Consider the following 24,139-nt stretch of genomic DNA (forward strand, 5'->3'; position numbering starts at 1 on the left):
TTTTCTTCTTTTGATGGCCCATAAGCTGAGTAACATAACACTGTGCAATATTAACACATTCTACTATACTATTGTGAAGAGGTGTGGCGCAGCGGCATGGGCAGCTGACTCCGTAGCATGGGGCTCACGGTTTAATTCCTGGCACTGGTGGCAGATTACTCTATCACCATGTGACTCTGGGCAATAGCTTGCTTAATCTTCCCGACAGCTTGAGACCCGCATGGATTATTAGTTTGCATTTTACTAATACCGGGTTTATTATTTTTTATCTACATCCCTTGGAAACAGCTAAATTGTGGCACGAAGTGATGAGCTATTAAGATCTATCAAACATGCATTCTAAGAGTTAAAAAAAATTCCAAATGCAGGCTGAATTTCATCATCTGCTACATCACATAAATAATTGTTCCTTGCAACAATGACATGTTATGCTTTCGAGAGAAATTGAATGCAGCAGTATCTCTGTATGCTTTGCCACAAAATAGCCTGTTTATGTGATAGGATAAAACCTACCTTCTCTGTGCCATCATGGATGTATTTACCGGGCCACTGCCTAGACAAAATTAGCTTATAAGACATCAGTTAAAGTTGCTCATTGGCAAGGGGCGTTTCCTGGCAAGATGGCCCATCAGATGCGCTAAGCCCGCGCTCCAATACCCCAAGAATGAAACCTTCACAATCCTGCCCATATGAGACCTAGATTCCCATCATTCTGAGGGTGGTGTGCTGCACAACCACACATCACACAACTATTTAAAAGAATTCCCATTTTGGCAAAGCTGCTAAGCTGTGCGGTCTAGTGTGGCATGTGAGACATTCCCCCCTCACCTACTGGGACTCAGTAGGGTGTTGCCAGGCCACACCCGAGTTAGCCCTGGAGGTGGGGTGCAGCAGGGGCCTAAGGTGACCTGCAGCAGGGACTACCACTGGCCTGTGGGCCAGAGGAGGCGGCGGCAATGAGGAGCGGACCACATGGGCTTTCTCTCCCCATGTGGCCTGGAGATTCTGCCTGGGAGCCATCGCAGAGGGAGCATAGATTTGCACCAGCGGGGATGCTACAGAGGTGATTAGGATGCCAGGAGAGGTGCCAGTGACAGGGGAGGCCATCAAGCACACGGAAGGCCACAGTGGCCTGTCAGGTCCCACAGTAAGCAATGCATTATAATCCCCTGAGAGGCTGCCCTACTGGCGAGGGTTGTTTGTGGGGGCTGGTTCTCGGAACCCGAAATGAAGAGTTGTGAGATGCCCTGAGATTTGTGGACAGTGGGATAGTGGCACATGGCCTCTCCCACCCCCTTCCGTGGTGCGCCCCAGCCCCACCCCAACCAGTTATGCTGTGGGGAAGGATAGGCCCGTCAGTGACCAGCAGAGCAAGACTATCCCCCAGTATGTGATGCCCCAAGGCTGATTTCTCCGTACACATGTCAGACAGGGCCCACACTGGTGGAATAGAAGGAATAGCCATCCAGGGAAGCCATCCTTGAAGCCATACAGGGTTCGTGCCCAGCACTGAAGAGGAAGGTTGACGTAGTCATGATCAAGGTCGGTCTCCTCTATACGGATCTACGTAAGGTGGCATTAGAGTGACTACTGTGGAGCGTTCTCTTGATGACATGGTAATGGAGATGTGACACTTAAAGAGCATGTGTCTGCCTCATGACACCTACTAAAAACTCATGGAATAGGGCTGAAGATGCCGAAGGTTGGTCATGCCAGAATAACCTGCATCTTGTGGGTTTCCCTGAAAGGACGGAGGGCGACTCAGCTGAACTCTTTTTGGAGGAATGAATCACATGCACCTGCAACCTAAGGGACTGTCACACATTTCTGCCATTAAAATGGCGCACTGGGTACTGACCATGAGGCCACAGAGACTGTATCCTCAGAGCCACCAGTGAGGCAGGAGAAATACGCTATGAGAATGTCAAAACTGTGTTCTTCCTGAACTACACCAGCAAAGTACCATGTGTCGTCTTTCTGAAAGGCTTTTTCTATGGGGAGTGGCCAGTTCCTACAATACGCTAAAATAGCCAACACGGAACAGCAAATTTGGACAGAATTCCAGGATCACTTCCGCAGACAGATATATTGCAGGTAATGCTGACAGATGGGACTTCACAACATTTGGTATCCCTGTTTTATAGGGCCCTTAAATGTGACAGAGTGATGTTCTATCACAGAGCCTGCCAGGCATGGGAGGAGGAACTTGAAGTCCCCCTGATGGATCAAGAGTGATGAATGACTTGTATGCTGGTGAAAAAGTTCTCATGCAATGCCAGGTTTAAAGTGATGCATTTTAACTACGTCCATCATATGTATTTGACCCCTACCAAGCGTCATAGGATGTACAGAGGCATGAGCGCTGATTATCTGAGGTGTGGGTTGATGGTGCCTCCTTCTTGCATCTGGCCTGGACATGCCCACGGTGCACGCTATTTGGACGGTGGCGGTTCAGCTGCTGAGAGCAGTGACTAGTATTGCCATAGACAACGGTCTGACACACTGCCTCCCTGGGGTCACAAAACTACAGAGGGAAGACAATGATCTGGAAGTTTTTGCAGTTGGCTCCTGGACTTGGCTAAAAGGTGAGTGGCAGTATGATGGTTTGGCAACAGGGCGCCCTCAGTTGCATGGTGATATAAATACATGACAGAGTGGGCACTTGCACAGAAGGCACACACGAAGAACCGTACACTCATGCAGACATGAGACTTACGCATTGACTTATCATGGTCCTGCTGCACTTCTGAATGCACGGGGGCTTTAGGATTTTGTGATAACCATCCACAAAATATGCATCACTGGGTCCGTCCAAGGACCCCTAAACTGACAAGCTCTGTTGGTGTGTTATGTAGAATATTCATACCAATATGGTTTCCCAGCCATACCACGACTTCAGTCAGAGGCACTGAATGGTTTAAATCATTGTGTGGTCTCAACTAGGAACAGAATATAGCCTTAAAGAAGTCCTGTGGACGAAACACGCGTGGGCTGTTTGTGAAAATCCAACTGTCCACATCACGATGTGTATGGAACAATAAATGGAGACACTACATTGAAACAACAAATGACTACTCAAACTTTGTTCTTATCAAGGAATCTATTTCAATCATGTGTATGCTTCTGTGCTATTTATGAAGAACAGTAGACGGAATGATAAGCTGCAGGAGAATATTGAGACACGGGAACGCTAATTGCAGAATTTCAGGATACAGTTGGGGAGGGGCGACCGCAGAGTGCGCTCTAACAGTGTCTGAGATCTTCTGGTAGCACACCTAGACTACAACCTGGGGAGGAAGCAGATAATGAGTAGAGCGACTGAGTGAACATTGACAAAGTGGTTACAGAAAGTGGAGTCAACGGATGGAGCACGGGTTTTGGCTGCGACCCAGTATATTTCCATGAGTACAGGGATACAATGAAAAATGTGCCATACTCATTGGAGTTGGAGATGAGAACTCTGACCTTGCACTATCTATTGGTTTGGCAAACAAGTGAACACTGAGCTGTAATGGTTCTCTTTGTTCTACTGTTTATTGCTGGTATACCATTGCATGTACTTATGAAAACGATCAATAGAAATATATTTAAAAAATGTAATGGCTCATTTGCCTATTGTACCGTGGCAGACAAAATCTGCATTACAAGCACTTCTCTGAGGGGCAACAAGGTTACCAATTTAGCCATGGTGCACCTATCTCAGGGTCTATTTAGCAGGCCTCAGGGACTATAGAGTAGAATCTCTCTAAAGTTTCAGGTTCCAGATCTAAAATAAAACTGAAACACTGATGTGAGCATGCTGAATAGTAGGACACAAATCACAAATATTAAGAATGATAAAGCTCACTTTTAATCGTGTAAAAATAAGTAAAACTGAAAGGGGATGCAGAGAAATAAGGTTGGAGTGGTAGAGGGGATTATGGAGTGAAAGGATGTAAGAAGTAAAAGAAGATGGAAAAGATACCAGAGACACACAATGCACAAGGAGGAAGGAAAGAATGAAAAAAGTGAAAGAAGCAAGGAAGGATATAAGAAAGGATCAGGAGGAAGGGTGGTGAGAGGAGAGACGGGAAAGAAAGAAAGAAAGACAGAAAGAAAGAGAGAAAGAAAGAAAGAAAGAAAGAAAGAAAGAAAGAAAGAAAGAAAGAAAGAAAAGTTCATATACAATTTGAATGATCACCTCTTTTCTACAAACACAACCAATCGGTGTGGTGCGCAATTGTGCTCAAGTTAGATATGTAACGGATACACATTTGCATTATGGTACATGGCAATCTGGAGACACGTTACATTAAAATGCAAAGTACATTAGGCAGGGAAAATCTAATTGAAATATTAAAGTGGTTGAAATGGTAGTTATTACTTATGTAATGTAAGGTTTTAAGTAATTAGCCGGCCTAGTGGCACCGATGTAACGCTGAAAAATACACACCTTGCATCTCTAACAAGAATACTATAGTATATGAATTTATACTTTGACCAACTTACAGTGACCTCAGAAGGGAAAGAGCAGTTCTGGGTCTCATTTACTGAAATATTTTTCAAACTGTCTAAACTTGGAAAAGTATATATGTTTTGCAAATTTATAATGGTTTTAAATATGGTAGGGAAAAAGCTCGGTTGCTCAAAAAATCAATACCGTCTGATTCGAGGTTGTTCCAGTGGCTATAACATCTTGAAAGTGGTAGAGCATTCAACATGTGCAGTTTAATTTACACCTTTGTGCTACATTGTTTCAGGCCTCGTCCAGGACCCCACAGACACCCACTCTCCGCATCTCTCGCACCAGTCTGAAACTTCACATTTACCTCAGGATGGCAACGCAGGGGCAGGGGAGACAAAAAAAGATTCAAACGACTTAAATGACATTTTTACTGGAGAAGATGAACTTTTGAACCTTAAGGAGGCAACAGAGAGCCCGGCTCTTGAAAACTCTGTTCAGGAAGACGCTGTGACCTCTCTCCTACTGGACCACACCGACTCCCAGGACACGCTTCTTGGCGGGATAGAAATCGACATTTTGTCAGAAAACCCGGAAACAACAGGTATGATCAAACCGTTTATCTTTCATTGATAAAGTATGTGCTTAATTTGTGCAGGTACTGAGTTGCACCCAGGGCCGGCCCTTTGCCTGGGGAGTTGGGCCATGGACCTTCAGAGGGGATCAGGAGCTGTCTGCAGCAGTTTCCCTCAGAAGCAGCTTCAAAGAAACGTGTTTTACTCACTGTTTCTGAAGCTTGCTCCAACCGTGACTACATGTTTTTGGTCGTCTCCTGGTTCTACCAACTCTTGACCCTCACCCTCCCTTTACTCCCCCCCGTTTTCAAACACTCCGACTACTAAAGACAGTAGGTGGGTGGGCTCCCCATACTGGTTTCACCCAATGCGCCCTCTGTGCATAGGCAAGCTCTGTTTGCACTAGTACTCATTTTTTGAGACCAGGACTTATTGTTCATTCAGTGCCTTACATCTTAATTGACGATTTGATGGTAAATTCTAGGTTATTGTCTGTGTCATCTTGTTTCTGCATATTCTTACAGCTAGAGAGATTTGTTTACCTTGTTTCATTATTTTGTTTACCTTGTTTATTTGAGGGCAAATATGATAGTAGTTGAAATCTTCTGTACACGTATTTACAAGTAGGACTTTACACAATTGGGAGGAGCTTGATCTCTGTTATGTTATGTTATTGTAGTGTAGTTCCTATATTCCCAATAGGCTCTGCGCATTAGAATAACATAAACGATAGTTTAGACGTAGGACTGAGGTCATCTAGGTCTCTACTGAATATGTTAGACTTAATTATGAATGCCAGCTAGCTCAGAGGTCACTAGAAACTTTCTCGAGTAAACAGGAAGGAGTTAACTTTCCTGAACAGACAAGAAGGGATTAGCTTCTGACAACCGCATTAACATGACAACTTTGCTCCCTCCAGAACAAGGAGTATATCTCCAGAGTCGTGTGAAAACAATAGACAGCTATTTCACTCAGTCAATCGTGCATGCTTAGTTTCACCAGAGTGCAGAGAAATAGAGAGACGGGCGTTTTCAATAAAAGTTGTTATTTATTGAGCAGTCCTCTTTCTCGTGCAAGAGAAGTGAATTGCCACAATTGCAATACTTGTTATAAAGTAAAGTGCGTACAGTAAAAGGAGTATTATGAAATAATACTGTAAAAGCATTTATATGGTTTCTGAGCCATATGATACTTAAAACGGATAAAATATATACATACATAAAATCATTGACTAAACGTACTCAACTGGTGCTTCTAAAATACGCTACCCCGGTGTATCTAACCTAAGCCTAGTACGTGGGAAGGAGTAAGTGAGCTGCAGTTTCAGTTAAGTTAGTTTTTGCCAAGAATCTGAATCAAGAATTCTCTAAGGATCTAATCAGCTCCCTACCTTGGTTATAGAATGAAGGAGGTCTTGTATCTCTTTCTCAGGACTCGATTTCCCAGCAACCCGCAAGGGTGACTGGAAACACTGGAGCTGGATTTCTCGGCAGGAGAAAAGACAGCGTCTCTCTCAGTGCGTCAATGGGAGGGTCGGCTTCCTTCGGCTCTCGCATCAGCTGGGCTTCGGGCAAGTAGATAGCCGCTCTGCTCCAAACCACCGTGTGTTTGCTTAAGGCAAACGTTGGTATATTTATACCTGGAAGGTGCCGAGTTTGACGTAAGGTTGGACATAAGACGTCACTAAGAACTTACAGTTCTTTCTGGACTCCAGGAGTTCTTGTTCAAATCAAAACAAAAGCAGGGGGAATTCCCGGACTGCTGGAGGCTTGGTTTGTTTAAAGAATGCATTGTACTTTCTAGGAGTCTATGGGAGTAGCCTTGCCTTATTTGGATTGCATTGGCTATGACTAAATATGGATATGATTCTTATGGCTTTATAAGGATATGTTTTGTTATAACCACATAAGGGCATGAATCGGGAATATTTAATTAGGGTGCTAGATACCTTTACAACATTATGTCATGTTAATAACAACTTCTAAAGCGCACGGGCACCCAAGGGTTTCATGGCGCTATTAGTGAGGGCAATTGCTGGCGAGTGACCTATACAGATGCTTGTCTAAACAGCCAGGTCTTTAAAGCTTTCCTGAACACCATGAGATTATCACAGCTTCGGATTGTCAAAGGAAGGGCATTCCAGGCTTTTGGGGCAAGATGAGCGAAGCGATAACCCTCTTGTCGCTTCCGTTTGAAAGAGGGAATGGTAAGTAAATAGAGATGGGCTGATCGGAGATTTCGGGTAGGCTCATACTTCACGATGATGCTGTTAATAAACCTGGGGCTTTTCGCATGAAGGGCTTTGAAAGCCACACAGCCAGCCTTAAATACAACCCGTTGGGCAATAGGAAGCCAGTGGAGATCGGCCAGCAGTGGACTTGCCGAGCGCCAATTAGGCTGTTTATAAATGAGTCGGGCCGCTTGATTCTGAACAATCTGCAAGCGCCTTATTAATCCTGCAGGTAACCCCAGGTAGATGGAATTTGAAAAGTGCAGCCGAGGGAGCACCAATGCAAGCACCACCTGTATGAGAGCCGAGTGGATCAACAGGTGGGCAATTTTTTTAATTTTGCGCAGTTGATGGAAGCTAGAAGAGATCACAGCTCCCACCTGACTTCTGAGTGAGAGATCTGAGTTGATAATAATCCCAAGACTTTTCACCGAGGGAGAGGGCGAGGGAGGAGGCCCTAGTTACGTTGGCCAGAAGTACAGGCCCCAACTGACCTCACTTTTCCCTGGAAGCACCAGCTCTGTCTTTCCTGGGTTCAGTTTCAGGTGGTTCTCATCCATCCACCGCTGAATATGCAGCATGGTGGCCTGAAATTCAAAGACAGAGTCCGGGGAGTCCAATGGGAATATTAATTGCAGATCGTCAGCATAATTAAAGATAACGACCTTTCTGTTTTTGAGAGAATGTGGTAGGGGCTTGAGATATAAATTAAACAGAAGCGGGGACAGGGAAGAACCTTGAGGAACCCCGCAAGTAGGGACACGCTTGGGGGCCGTGAAGTTCCCAAGCCTAACTGCCTGAGTACGGGTAGTCAGAAAGGATTTGATCCAGCTGAGTGCAGACCCACGCACGCCGGCCTGTTCGACACAGTGAAGTAAGATGTTATGGTCTACCATGTCGAACGCCGCCAAGAAGTCCAGGAGCACCAGGGCCTGATGTATACCCCTATCAGCGTTGGATCTAATGGTGTCCAAAACTGCTAGGGTCACGGTCTCAGTTGAATGCACCGGTTGAAAGCCGGCTTGGTTAGGTTCCAGATAATCTGTAGATTCTGCGAAGTTGGAGAGGCACCTAGCCACGTGTGCTTCCAAGATTTTGGCTCCAAAGGGTAACAGAGATATAGGGCGGTAATTAGAAAGATTGGAGGGATCAGCCCCTGATATTTTAATAAGGGGGACCACCATTGCATTTTTGAAAGCGACAGGGACCTTACCCAGCACAAGTGACGCGTTAAAAAGGGGGAGTACACTAGGAGGTAGAGCCGAGAAAATGTCTTTTAAAACATAAGGGGGACAACAGTCATTGGGTGAGCCTGATTTGACCCGGGTCATAAGTTCGGCTAACATGGAGACGTCAATGGGAGGGATAAAATCTAATGTGGAAAGATTGTTAGGCATGTCTTCCAGGGAATCCAAGCTGGTACTTTTTGATATGCTCTTTTGATGGTAGCTATCTTATCAAGAAAGAAATCTCTTCGCTATCATTGTCATTTTTAGTCACAAATGCTGGGATGCCTTCCCTGTCCACATTACATTTGTGAGGAATATCATAGATCACATAAAGGATCCTATACACTTCTCGATGAATGAAAGAACAAGAATAACATTTAAAAAAACAGCAGAGAGCATTGCCAGTCAGCTGGTGCCTCCAGTCAGAAACTGTTGTGTTTGCCTGAAGTGAAGACATTCCAATGTACCAATTTAAAGCAAGTCCGCAGAGAATAAGGAATCTATGAATCTAGGGTGGTAAGCAATCGACGACTCAAGCTTGTGGTTCATCACATTTCCCAAGCAGAGGAATCCATTTACTACCAAGGATATTGCAAATAGTTGAACAATTCTTTTCTTTTTTAAATTAGGTAGAAAATGTGAGGATAATCTGTGTAGCTAACAACATTCCGCTCTGTTGGAATAACTGAAGATATACTTCTTCACAACACGCCTTTCCCTCACCTGCAAGTGTCCCTGTCTTTTTCTTAGTTAATGTTATTAAAATATACAACGAGCATCATCGCTGTTCAGCGCTCTGTTGATTTCCAGTTAGGTTTGTGGTGTATGGCTATCACCCTGCATTCATACATTTACACATACACTCCACCAACATTTTCACGCACCACTGTGACAGATCATTTTAGAAACTTGCTACTAAGATACTAAGACGTCGTTTGTCTTAAATGGGGCTGTATAAAGTAAATGTTTTATTTCTTAAGGCATTCATGACCATTTTTTTCAAGCTTCCTCGAACAGAAACATGTCAGGAGGTAAACTGGCCATGTAAGGTAATTCCCTCAGTGTGGGTAACCGGCATGCATGGGTTTTCCAGGGATTTGGGGATTCCGCAGGTGCTTAAATCAAAGTGGTAGTGGGGTATAACTAGAAAAGTAAGGGTGGTGCTCCTGTTATTCGCTGGCACAACCCACCACTTCCCTGCAGGAAATATATATTAAATAATATATTTAGCATCTGCACACTCAAAGGAATCTGTCAGTGGATAATTGTTCAACATGGCCCTTGCTAGGGTGCTTTCCCTCGAAGTTCGAAGTTTTGCTTTTCTCCTTCCCAGTTTTCCACTGATCTGGATACTAGCCGTAGGACTATGAGCACGTTTAACACTGGCCTTCAGTGCCAACGCGCTGTGCTCGTCATAGTCGTACTGGTGATTGGTGTTTACCTGATTGGCTGATTCGAGTTAGCTGTAAGTCCCTTGTCAAGGGGTAAGACATATACCCAGGGCATGTATCGCAAATGCACCTCTGTGGACCTCCTATTACAAATTACTGGGTTAACCCAAGAAGGCTATAGGACCAGGGTAGCATATGGTATGTAAAAACAATGTGGCCCTACTGGCACGTAATCAAAGAAAGATGCAACAATTTGTTAGCAATGTAGGCAATTGAAAAAATAGGATCAATAAATGAATCACACTTAATACTGACTCAATCAGTAACATTACATTCTATGTTTCAAAACGTCAATTATAATACATTAACAAAAACTCCTGAGTTTACTACATGGTGGTTGCTCCAAAAAGAGTGAAAAGTAAAAGGTTTTTGTAGAAGTGCTCATATGTGCAGTGCTCAGAAAGAAAAGAAAAAGGAAATTAATAACGATTCACAGAGTAATCAGAGTTCAATGGCTCAGGCAATGAGGAAATCCAGTTAGCCAGGGCCAAAAAGCCTGTTTGATGAATTCACACCATATTTCTTTGCCTCTTGATTATTATTAATCATCCTCGCCTGGATTGACTACTGATACCCCTGTGGGTTGTGGATTTCATTGAGTGCCCACCCACTTACAAACAAGAGGCAAAGAAAGATTGTGTGAATTCATCAAACAGGCTTCTTGGCCTGGATAACTGGATTTCCTCATTGCCAGAGCCATTGAACTATAATTACTCCGTTATTATTTTCTTTTTTCTTTTCTTTCTGAGCACTGCACACATGAACACTTCTAGAAACACCTTTTTCTTTTCACTCTCTTTGGAACAACCACTATGAAATAAACTCTAGGAGTTTTTGTTAATATATTATATTTGATGTTTTGATACATACAATTTAATGTGACTGACTCAGTATTAAGTGTGATTAGTTAATTGATCCTGTTTTTAAGCTCGCCTACATTGCTAACTAATTGATGCATCTTTCTTTGATTACGTGCCAGTAGAAACACATTGTTTTTACGTACCTCTGTGGGCCTGTAGCACTGGTTATGACATCCACTTAGAAAGCTCATCGAATGTGCCACAAGTTTGCCCTGGTGGGGCCTGCATGCACATGTTACTATTACTCAGCTTGGCATTTAAAAAGCTACTTGCAAAGGTTCTGCATGTCTCTTGCTATATCAGAGTTCTTCCTGGTCACAGGGTGCGCTGTTGCTAAAAGGTAGGGTATGTGCGTGTTTGTGTTGCATTCAAGTGTCGTGAATGGCACCGGGTGGTGTGTTCGGTACGACAGGGCCTGCTTCTCGCATTGGATTAGCATGGGGGAATGTAGAGAAAGGATACTGAGCAGTGCTTCCTACAGGCAAAATAGTAGCAGTATAGTGTTTGGTATTGATGAGTTCATAATGGTGAATCCTCTCCGGTAGAATGAGTGGATTCGACATTACGGTGGTGGAAATGTCACTTTAAGAAAGTGGGTGTTTCCATGCCCCTGGCTCTGTGTGCCTGTCAACCTGTCTCCATTTCACATCTGGGTGATAGGGGGACAGATACATCTGTGTATTTCTGATATAAGGCCATAAGCTAGGGCCTTAAGGGAAACGGAGGACCTCTGACTTTGTGGGGCATCTCTGGGATTGTTAAGTGGGAATGGAATTAGCAACTACATTCCAAAGGGCAGGGTCTTGGCCCCACTAAAGATAGTTATCAAACCTCCTGGAGTAGGATGGCAGACAGGGTAACATTTATTGAGGGCCTATGCATTTCAAAGGTGCCCTTTTGAACTGACTGAATCTTCAAAGGCCAATGTGGGTATACCTTCTTGGGCTCTGGCCTCTGAAAGTAGAGACACTTTTGGACTTGGACCCATACTACGCTGGTTCAATGCTGGGATATCAACACAAGGAATCTTTACTGTAGGAAGGACTGCAACTGGACCATCCGTAGACTTGTGGTGGCCTGGAGCTTGTCATGCTCCAGGAATGGGACTATCACTTGGTGGATTTATCCTGATCATTGCTGGCCTGCAGCTAAGTGCCAATTATGGTGGCCTGGGTCCCTGAGTACTCTCCAAGGGCTGGTTTGCTGGCCTCCTGTCCATAAGATCCCAGGGACACAAAGGATCTCATTATTTCCAGAAGATCGTAAGGACCGCACCGGATGCGGAGGAAACGGGTGGAAGTGATCATTGGTTGGGACAAGTACTGTCCTGATGTACACCATCATAACACTGTGCAGAATAGTGTGCTTATAAACATCAGCAGCCACCTGAGGTGCCGGGACATGAGGAGTTTGAGGAGTGTGGGGAAAGCTTGCAGAGTCCGAGGGATCCATGCTTGCAACCAAGGGGACCTGTCCTAGCTTGCACTCTGGATCGTGTGGTGTCCAAAGGGTGTTGGGGGAAACTGACCCGGGAGCTGAAACTGTCTTTGACCTCCAGTTCAGGCTGACAGTATCTGAAATCACAGCATTTGTATGAGTTCGCTGGCTCCCTCTCCCTGGACACACTCCACAATGTACTTTGTTGTGGAGAACATTATGACGAGGCACAAGGGGTTTTGTGTGTCTTGTGGGATCCTACAGCTGACTTTCTGGGGCTACGGCATTACACAACTCCGCTTGAGGGGAACCATTTCTCCAGACTTGGAAGAGCACCAGCTGCCTGGGTCACAATCTGTTGTCTACAGGGGGATAGAAATCCTTCACTCATGCAGGTGTTGCTAGGTGCCTGGATATCTAATCCAGATAGATGAAACTAAGTAAGTGTTTCTTTTCGTGTTAGGTGATTCTGACTGTCTAGTCAATGGTGCACCAGCAGGGGCGACATGTATTTCTGGCTTGTGTCGTTGAATGATTGAGGGGCTGCATCACAAGGCTTAGTCAATGACCTGTGACTGTTTGACCTTTCTGCAAATGAGAAAGTTTGACAATTGCATATAACTGAAAAGTGTATATACAATGTGTATATCGTTTTGTATTTAATGGGGAAGTTCGACAATTTCATGTAACTGTAAAGTGCATATACAATGTGTATCTCGTTTTGATTTCAGTGTGTGTGTAATACAAGGACAAATGTTTTATACATACGGTGTGGAGTCTTTTTGTGGCCTACGCAGTGTGTTCCAGGATGGTGTTGTACCAATACTTTACACTTGGACCCTGAGGATAACCCTGACTTCTCGATGCCAAGATACCCAAGGGTGAGCACAGGTTATTGGACATGTGTATCATGTTCATCCTTTCTGGAACAGTGGATTCTGATTGGCTTTAATGCGTCCCAGCTGGCCTGAAACCGCTGGGTCGAGCAATAATCATTGCTGTTTTTGATTGGTTCCCTCGAACCAGTGCAGAAAAAAAGATTTTTTTTAGGTAGTCTGTAGTATTTCACAAAACTTAAAAACTCTCTACAGCCTCCCTCCTGCAGGAGCATGTGCATGGCAAAATGTATCCCATATGTCATCTCCAAAAGATCAGGAATGTAAATATTTTCAGTGGGTATGTTAAACCAGGTACAGGACACCGTCCAATTTCAGGAAGCCTGCCATCAATGCTGGTATGAGGGTTCTTTCTTGTGGTCATAGAAATTATATCTTTCAATATGTGCACACAATACGGTTTCCATCTGCGGGTGGCAGTTTTTTCTAACTCAGATCGGTTGACCAAGAGACCACAGAAAATAATAGTGCATCAAATTGTTTACTAGATTTGCCAAACAATAACATTTTTATTCAACTTGACTTATGTTTGACCATATATATGCACCGCTTGGTGGCCCAAGTGAGAAAACAAATTACATTTATTGGTTTTCAAAGGATTTAAGTAATCTAATACATTAAACCGGATGTCACGAATATGCCACCCTCACAGGATTAGCTAAGATTTCCTTTGCGCCTCTAAAAGCCTGCCTCAACGCAGCCGCCAGACTACTCACAGGTACCAGGAAGTTTGACCACATCTCTCCACACTTGAAAGCGCTGAACTGGCTCCCCCTAGAGGCCAGAATTCAGCTGAAACTGGCATGCACTATACACAAGGCTCTATACACAAACTCCCCTGCCTATCTGGCGAAGAAATTAGTGATATCCGGAGGAAGCAGGAACTCCTGGTCCGCTAGAAACCTCCTGCTACAACCTGCCTCCGTTAATAAAAAAAAGAACCTACAACAGGGCGTTCACCGGAGTAGCACCGAGAATCTGGAACTCTCTCCCACCTTCCATCAGGAAAATCCCTCTTCTAGCACGCTTCAAAAATGAGACCAAAACCTTCCTCATGGGTAAATTCCTCGCCTAAGGCCTGCCCGCAACCACCTCATTATGCGGGACTACTCTATGACTACCACTTTCTCAGATCACCAACTGCCCACAACGAGAACATATAGAACCTTTGTTTTTGTTTCTGACTCTGACGGTGATTGTAACAATACATGCTTATCTTGTTTGTCTCTGCACTTTAAACCTTTTGCTTGTTCAACAATGTATACCGTGTAAAGTGCTCTGATACCCTCACGGGTCATGTTTGCGCTCAATAAAACACAAAAACAAATAAATAAATAAATAAATAGACAATCTTTGAGGGAATTCAAGCAGAAATGCTGGCTTGAAGATCCCATAGTTTTTGTCACAGTTATCAACTACTAGGCATAGGAAAAGATATAAAACAAATCATACATTTTCAATATGCAGACAATAGTAACCACAATATATCACTTGGTCACACATCTCCCTCGACCTGATAGGTAGGCCTAGTGTGCAGACACTATTAATTCATTTTGCAAGATTATCCTTCTATCGTGTTTACCTTCTGCATGCTGGTCTGGAGCAAATTTCATCCAATGTTCACCTGGGTCTTTCAAAAGAGAACATAGCAGACATGCATAGACAGCTTTAGCTTGCAGAAAATCATTGACCTCCCCTCGCCACATAAAAATACATTATATTGCACAACATATGAAGTTTATACCTTTGTCACTTCAGAACAAAACTCACTGACTATAGGATAAAAGCAAACCATACATATTAAAATTGGGCGTGACAATGAATGAATCATGACTAGCATCTCACATCTGAGAGATTTACTATGCAAAAGTGCGGAAAATCGACATTTCCAGAATGTTTACAACATGTAAGAAAAAATGACATTCTTATTTGTGCTCGTATGGTGATCAATTGGGTATCTTGAGTATGAGAATATCAGGTATTATGTGATTTTAGGGTTTGAGGTTTACACTGTTACTAAACTGAATGCAATATTGGTGGCAATTTCCAAAAGGAAATTCTGCTTTGTGCTCCTGTTGTTTGTTCGCATATTTCAAACATTGCTGTAGAGGAACTTGCTTTTTCCTGATTGGTTGGTCCAGATATGACTATTTTCAGATTTTATCAATGATTTGCAAATTATTATATTTCCTTTCAGCTTTCCTTGCACAGGAGCATCTAGTGAGTGCTACAGTACCTAACCTGAACACATTTACGTAGGGATCCTGGCCTTTTCCTCTGCATAACTGAACTCCACAAAGACCTTTAACCCCATATGCCCCAGTCTTCTGTTACTTTGGAAACAAACTCCACAACTGTAGTAAACAAGCATTTGCAATGCAATAGGTCTCGCATTATTGAGAGTTTAAACTATTGGCATTGTAAAGGATAATGCCTTTTATTTATGTTTTGAAAATAACACAGAAATAAAAGGCATTGTCATTAAAAATGCCAATAGCCTAAACTCTCTCAAATGCGAGACCTATTGCATTGCAAATGCTTGTAAAAACGCCCCATGCCAAGCTTTCATTTTAATTGCGACCGCGCCCTTTTCTGTAGACGAGCCACGTCTAAAGAAAGGTGCTTGGCCACCACTAAAGCGAAAGCGTGGTATGGCAAAAAAAGTATTTGTTTGTTAAGTAGACAAACAAATGTTTTTTTATGGAACAGCACCCCATGCCGCGCTTTAACTCTAATGGCATCCACTCCTCTTTCTTTAGACGCGGCTCATCTAAAGAATGGTGTGCGGCTGCCATTAAATTGAATGCATGGTATGGGGCACTTTTACAAAAAAAGCATTTATATTTCAAGTTGGCCCTATTAGTAATAAAAAAGCTGAGCGCTGTGCTCAAACAGTAGTGTGGCGCCCGGAGGCAAAGCAGACACTTTTGCAGGAAAGCACTTTGCGTGTGCACAGGGTAAAACCATTAAGGAAAATACTGCTCACAGACTGTAGATAAAACAGACCATGTAACAACACAAGTAAAAAGTCCAGTCCTTATTAGAGGTTACAAATGCAGACAAGGCGGTACTAAGGAGGGACTACTAAGCCTATAAATGAATCAAAACCAACCATTTAGAAATGTCAGTAACAGGAGTCAATTAAAAAGATGAGCAGAAAATGGGAAAAGCTTCAAATCCATACCACATGAATACAGCATGCCATGCTGATCAGCGCATGAGCTGCCCTGGCTCGACCTAGGAAAAAGCATATTATATATATTCTAGATGTAGAAAAACAAAAATTTAAATGAGACAGGCACATTCTAAAGAATCTATTGGTTAGTAGCAGGCCTCCAGGGCCGTAATGAAGTAATTAGGGCAGGCTGCACAGAAAAAAAAACGATTGTCAATTTCCTATAAATATTTCCCAAATGTGACATTTCCCTTCAGCCTCCATTGTGCAGAAACGTCGAATGTGGAAAAGATCAAGCCACATATCTATAAACCTGGGACTTACAACTGTACCTGAGGTGCACAGGCACATGTAGAGTTGTTGGTTTCCAGTTGTACACAATCATTTCCTCTCCAGATTTAATGTGTACAATATAGACCAAGCCCTTTATTCATGTAGCCAATAACCCTGTGATATTAAGAAATACAAGCGCACTATATATTATCTAGTCTTTGGCCTCTAAGGTAAGTGATAAGTGTTCGAGGTGCCATGTTGGTACTGATTGGCTGTCTAGAAGACTACTCTGCTCCTTTGTTTTTGTGGATTCCCAGAAATCATGACTTATCAGGTCTAACTGATTCAAAAAGTACTAACAAGATGTAGGTGACAAAAACCTTATCCAACTGTATCCAACTGTATCTTCTAAGTGCAAGGACACATGATATCCATGGAGGCACAGAGACTGTGAGACGTTGTTGATGAAATTGTAGAAATGTTCCTTCCGAAAAATGTTCTTAGTAATAATGTATCATGCTCCAAAAAATCTATTTTGATGATTGGCAAAGTGAAATTGTTAATAAGGGCATCCCTAGCAAAAAGTCACACAAAGTTACAGTAGAGACTAGTTTGAAGAGAACGTGCCTTGTCGATGTAGGAGAGTAGGGTCTGCTTCCTATGGTCACCCCCACTTTTTGCTGTGATTTTCTGGTTTTTCGACTTTAGTGTGGCTAGGGGCCTGCTAATCAGACCCACAACCCAGCTGTTCTCTCTCTAAATTCATGCTATGTACTTTAGGTACATACCTGATTGGGTATTGGGTCACCTTTGTGAGCCCCTGTATAGTGTACCATAGGTATCCAGGGCATAGGTGCATCCAAGGCCTACCAGGGGCTGCAGCATGAATTATGCCACCCCTGGCTGGCCATCGAAACTGACACCACAGGCTGATCACTCAGCTTGGGCAAGTGGTGTAATCACCCCTTGCTTAGATATAGTATTCCTAGATCTACCCTTATATATAGACACATATATACCTATAAGTCACTCCTATCGCAGGCCTTGACAATCCTGAAGGCAGAGTGCTTGGTTTTATGTGAGAGGGTTCTCTAGCATGAGCTGAGCCCTTTTGCAGCTTTCGGAACCATCTCCTTATATCTGTTCTATGATATAGCCATACCATATACTCTTAAGTGCATTATAATCCTTGCGGTTAATGCTAACTTTGGTTGGGCTTTATCAAAACATGTCGTGTAAGGTGTCAAACACTTTGGAATACTACCCCCCCACCCCCGCCAATTCTGGCAGCTGGGATAGCATTCCACCCTTCTAGAGGGAGAAGACATGTAGTTACTGCTTTACCCGGTTAAAGTTAAACAGAGTGTCAGCATCACAAAATGGATGCCGCTGCCACAGACACGAGTCTGACCTCCTGCAGCTGGACGAAACTCCGGCAAGGGAGACTTGGACAATAGGTTTCCTGTCGACAGCCTGTAGTGTATTGGGGCAGGGTGGGTTCAATGGAAAGATGTTTTTCCAGACACTGCCTGGGGCACACAAGGTGCTCCATGCATAGCCCAGGTCAAACCAGTTGCTGGGGCACTCCAGCCCCAGCTCTGGTGCGAAACTGGACAAAGGGAAAGGGGTGTAACCACCCCCTTCCCCGGTTCCACCCATAGGAGGGACCTAGCAGGTAATCCAGCCCCTTAGTTTAGTATAAAGATAGGAGCTGTGTCTAGAGACATTAGATTATCCTGGAAAGAAACTCTGAAACAAAACTCTTGGACCTTTGATGTTCCATATCGACTGGAAGACTGAAGACATCTCCCTTGTGGTCAAGGAGTGACCACCCTGTGCAAACAGGCACCACCAGTAACTTGCCAGTTTGCTTTGTCAAAGCTCCTGCCAGACACCGAAGACTCAGCGACTCATGAACTGGACTTCCAGACTTCCCTGACTCTGATCCACATCCACAGCAAAGCTGAGACCCGTGGCAGACACGAGAGACGTGGGACCGGATACCCCGGACTACCTGCTATTTGCTAACTCTATCCTTCAGAGGCACCCTCGAAGTTGTGCATTGGGGTTTGAGAAACCCTAGACCCAAGCAGCATTTGCACTGAAGCTCAGCCCTCCACACTCCACGAGTGCCACTTGGAGCCTGCGCCTGCATTTCAGCTTGATGCGTCTTCCCGGTTGTTAGCCCGTTGGCTAGTGAGCCCTCTGAAGACTTCTTAGTAAAACTCTACCATTTGCCTGGTTGCTCCGGGCTTGCTCCAGCTTTCCTGCAAAGGAGAAGCTCCCCAGACCTTGCTGGTCTGAACTGAAGCCAATCTTCCTATGCTGCATGGATTATGTTTGCCAAGACTTGTTGGGTCCAATCTGGATACCGACACTGCAGACATCCAGATCTATTGTGAGACAGCTTGAATCCAGCTCCTGGTTGTCGTCGACGCCTCCTGGTCATCGTGGCTGCAGAGACAAGCTTCACCTTCTTCACCTGACTGCACTCGACATTGCCTGGTTCCTTCCTGGTTCCTTCCTGGTCACTGGCTAGTGACCCAGACTCTGTCCCCTCTGCTTTCAGGTTCTTCACGACTTCGATCCACCCTTGGATCCACCCGGACACTTTTCTCCTGGTTGCCAGCGACGAAACCCGACAAGAAAGATCACCTATGCACCCGGCTTCCCTGGGTGAGGTAACTCGAGTACTCCGGTGCTCCTGTGGGTGTTAACTATCCAAGTGTCCTAGTTTAAAAGGGTTTTACCGTAGTCCATCCAGAAGTGTACAAAATCTACTACTTTGTAACTTTTACGTTCCCATTATAACTCGATGATAACTCGCGTGTGTATTTAGACACTGCACATGTCTCCCGTGGGCCTCCTACTTCCAATCCCTTGGTTGTTCAGTGTAACCCCAGCGATTTTCTAGGCCCTGAAGTGGTTCTTATACCACTTACTTAGTATATGGTTTGTGAGGCCCCCAGGGCAGAATTGTATTTGTGCAACTTATAGTATGCTTAATGAGTAACTTGTAACGTATCTCGAACTCTGACCTCATAAAGAGTGCAGAGGGGTTGTGTTAGTAATAAATGCATATATATTTGATATATACCTTGTGTGGTGTCCTTTCATTTGATATTCAAGGGATTATTATTGGTAAAACAGCTGGCTTCACATGCTCTCTGAAGTTTTAGCCTAAGACTGCTTTGTCCATGCTACCACCAGGATAGCTGGTCTATAAGGTTGACTTTACAAACATCACCATAAGGCTTGTTTGGACTGGTGCAGGGTGCCGACTAGAATAGTGGACATCATATACCAGGCCAACTTCTCACATTGGTGTGCAGCTGTTGGGATAAGAGTTTGCTGATTGTTTTACCATATAATCCTAAGATATCATTTGGAAGATCACATTAAGGTACCTAGAGGTACATATAAATCAAGTCTTAAATACTTAAGTTCTACTGAACTTAGTTGTTGTAGAGCAAAGGGCCTAGCACACCCTGACTACAACTCCTAGAGAGCTGTTAGTAGATAACACTTAGTGTAGGTAGGTGCACAGACCACACCTCACTAGATCATGTCTCTGAGAGGAGAACCTAGTGGATCCCTCCCAGTAGAAGTTGACCCTCCCAGGGCACCTTCTAGATATGATACCCTAACCTTCCGTGAGCTAAGAAGCTTATGTACAACTAGAAAGTTGAAGCAAGGTTCAACCCCTACCCTTAGTCACCTGACAGAAATACTAGAGGAGTATGATGTTGCTAAAGCATCTAACCGAGGTCCATCAGGTAGTGCAGGGGAGGGTCATCCATCAACAGTAGATTTCCCTGATGAAAATCTAGGGGAAGTAGATGATGATGATGATGATGATGGCATTGATCAGGTCCAAGTTGTAGAACCTAATCAGATCAACCTAAGCCTACATGGGGCTGGAGAGGGCATAGCCCCATTCAAACCCCCAAGCAGGCTTAACTCTGGGTCCAGAAGGAGGAGATCCCTGTCCAGGGAATCTCACCATTCCAATAACTCAGTAGGGTCTGATGCCTCTGCTCTGGGGAGAATGGCTTCCCCTCAGAGGAGAGAGCACCAGGCTAGAATGAAGTAAGTGAATCTGATGATTGAGAGGCAAGAAATTGCCCTGGCCAAAGAGAAACTGGCTCTTGCAAGAGAGCATAAGTTAAGTGGGTTAGAACCCACTGGTGGCAGCAACATCCCTAGAGGTCGGGAAAGGTCAAATGACCATAGAAACCTAAGTAAGATTGTCCCACCCTACCAGAGTGGGGATGACATCCACAAGTGGATAACTGCTTTGAAGAGGGCTTGCAAAGTACAGCAGGTACCCCAAAGTCAGTGGGCAGCAATCTTATGGCTCTCCTTTTCAGAAAAAGGTAGAGACAAGCTCCTCACTGTTAGCGATGAGGATGTTGACAACTACATTGTCCTGAAGAGTGCTCTAATAGATGGGTTTGGCTTAACCACTGAGCAGTATAGGTTGCTGTTCAGAGACACCCAGAAGACACAGACTCAGGACTGGACTGACTTTGTAGATTGTGCCACTAAGGCTCTGGAAGGCTGGTTACTGGGCAGTAACGTTAAGGACTATACAGGATTGTATAATTTGATCATGAGAGAACAAATACTTAATAATTGTCAGAACCAGTTATTGCATCAGCACCTGATTGACTCTGATCTGACCTCTCCCCAAGAATTGGGAAAGAAGGCAGACAAATGGGTCAGAACCAGGGTGAAGCAGAAGGTCCAGAACCAAGGTGGTGATCAGAAGAAGCAGGACCAAAAGGGTGGGGAGAATGCAAAAGACCAGAAGTCTTCTCAACGTCCCCAAAAAGCTTCTAATGGCGGGGGTTCCCAACAACCTAAGAAAAAGGAAGGCCCAAGGAAATCATGGTGCAAAACTTGTAAGGTTAATTCTCACTGGACTAGTGATTGCACCAAGGAGACAGCTCCAACCACTGTTGCCCCTAAGGCACCTGCACCCCCTAGTACAGTTAACAGTTGTGGTTCTTAACCCAAGGCTATAGTGGGGTTATCTCTGGGTACTGAGGTGGATTCTAGCCTAGTCAGAATACCAACTCAAGCTGTTCTTGTCTGTGATGTGGACATGGCTACGTCCTCTACTGTGAGCACCAGTAACCTGGGCAAGTACAGACAGACACCTTTAATCAATAATAAAGTGGCTCAGGCCTACAGGGACATATGTGCCAGTGTCACCATGGTGACGCCTAACTTTGTGGACCCTGGACTGATCATACTAGGTGATAATTACCTAGTGACCAATGCTAGCAATGTCACTACCACCCATAGTATGGCAATTGTTAATTTCTCCTGGGGAGGGGTAACTGGCGTCAAAAAGGTTGTTGTTAGTTCAGACCTCCCTATAGAGTGTTTGTTGGGCAATGATCTGGAATCTTCAGTCTGGTCTAAAGTGGAGTATAGGACTCATGCAGAAATGCTAGGTATATCAGCACATGTCCTTGCTGTGACGAGGTCACAGGCCAAAAAGTGCAAAACTGAACAGGCCCTGGATCCTGAAACTATGGACCAGTTGCCTACCAAGAGAAAGAGCAGTAGGGTTAAGGCAGTGCCTTCTCCCCTGCCTCAGAATGAGGATCAGCCTTCTGAGGCAGCTGATAGTGAGACCCAAGAAGGAACTGTCCTAGAAGAGCTTGAGCCTGATGAGGTTGAGTTTCTTGGGACAGGGGGACCTTCAAGGGCAGATCTGAAGCAGGGGCACCTGGACTGTCCCTCTCTTGAACCCTTCAGACAGCAAGTATAAAATAAATGTAAATGTAAATGTATAAATGTATAGGCATTTATATAGCGCACTACTTACCCGTAGGGTCCCAAGGCGCTTCGACCGCTGCGAAACCCTTCCTGGCTTCCCTGAGAGATGGTCCCTTAATGGGTATCTCCAGGGTGAGACCAGGCATCCCCGGCGGTCTGGTGGGGCCGTTAGTGAAGATGAGGCAAGCTAATGCCCAGAGTTGCCGAGTGTGAACGCTGATCAGAGTGGGCACCGAGGCGAGAGAATTATCTAGTCCGCTGACCCTGGTCCAGAAACCTGCCGCGCCGGGAATCGAACCCTGGTCCCGGCCGTCCTCTGCTCTCGGGTCTGCCGCCTCTAACCAGTGAGCCACACTACTTCTCAGCTGCTGCTGAGGCTGCTGGGAAGGCTACAGGTACCCACAGAGTGTATTGGGATGAAGGGCTCCTTTATTCAGAGGGTAGAGACCCCAAGCCTGGTGCTTCCAGGAGGTTGGCCATACCTCTGGCATTCAGGGGCTTCCTTCTTACCTTAGCCGATGATATTCCCTTAGCAGGACATCTTAGCCAGAACAAGACTTGGGACAGGCTTGTCCCTCACTTTCACTGGCCACACATGTCAGAAGATGCCAAGGAGTTTTGTCGCTCCTGTGTCACCTGCCAAGCCAGTGGCAAATAAGGTGGCACCACAAAGGCCCCCCTAATACCACTACCTGTGGTGGGAGTTCACCACACCCTACCATCCACAGTGCAATGGTCCAGTTGAGAGATTCAACAAGACCTTGAAGGGTATGATCAAGGGACTCCCTGAAAAGCTTAGGCGAAGATGGGATATCTTGCTGCCTTGCCTTTTATTCACTTACAGAGAGGTTCCACAGAAGGGGGTTGGCTACAGCCCTTTTGAACTTCTATTTGGGCACCCTGTAAGAGGACCCCTGTGTCTGGTGAAGGAAGGATGGGAGTTACTTCTCAAAAAGCTTAAGCAAGACATAGTGGACTATGTACTTGGTCTCTGCTCCAGGATGGCCGAGTACATGAAAAAGGCTTCCAAAAACCTTGAGGCTAGCCAGGAACTTCAAAAAGCCTGGCATTACCAAAAGGCTGTGCTGACTGTGTACCAGCCAGGACAGAAAGTGTGGGTGTTGGAGCCAGTGGCCCCAGCAGCACTCCAAGACAAATGGTCTGGACCCCACACTATTGTTGAGCAAAAGGGAGAGGTAACCTACTTGGTTGACCTCGGAACTCAAAGGAGCCCCCACAGGGTGCTTCATGTCAACATACTGAAGGCATATGTTGACAGGGCAGGCATGGGCTTGCTCATGGCTACAGATGAGGGACAGCAGGAGGAGAGTGACCCTCTCCCAGACCTGCTTTCTCAGAACCCTGACGATGGCTCAGTTGATGGTGTAGCATTGGCAGGCAGCCTCACTGACCAACAGCAGCAGGATTGCAGACAAGTTCTCCAATCCTATAGACATATGTTTTCACTGACTCCAAGTCAGACAAACTGGTGCAACCATGAGGTGGACACTGGTGACAGTCTGCCTGTGAAGAGTAAACTCTACAGGCAACCTGACCATGTCAGGGACTGTCTCAGGACAGAGGTCCAAAAGATGTTGGAGTTGGGAGTTATTGAGCCCCCAGAGAGCCCCTGGGCCAGTCCAGTAGTCCTTGTGCCTAAACCTCACACCCAAGATGGTAAGAGAGAGAAGAGGGTTTGTGTGGACTACAGAGGTCTCAAGCTGTCACTAGGACAGATGCCCACCCAATACCAAGGGCAGATGAGCTAATTGACAGATTGGC

The 24,139-nt window shown here is 44.9% G+C and overlaps 1 protein-coding gene across 2 annotated transcripts in view; it reads left to right on the top strand.

Moving 5' to 3' along the window:
- The window catches only part of LOC144819598 (uncharacterized), a 203,472-nt gene that overhangs the window by 53,457 nt on the left and 125,876 nt on the right, over window positions 1-24,139 (top strand). For both annotated transcript variants that reach the window (XM_078677421.1, XM_078677423.1), the window contains one exon: window positions 4,740-5,045. In XM_078677421.1, coding sequence (XP_078533547.1) covers window positions 4,740-5,045 — 306 coding nt within the window. The remainder of the gene's footprint in view (window positions 1-4,739; window positions 5,046-24,139) is intronic.

This window comes from Lissotriton helveticus, chromosome 2_1 (genome assembly GCF_964261635.1).
Source record: "Lissotriton helveticus chromosome 2_1, aLisHel1.1, whole genome shotgun sequence".
Classification (NCBI taxonomy): Eukaryota; Metazoa; Chordata; class Amphibia; order Caudata; family Salamandridae; genus Lissotriton; species Lissotriton helveticus.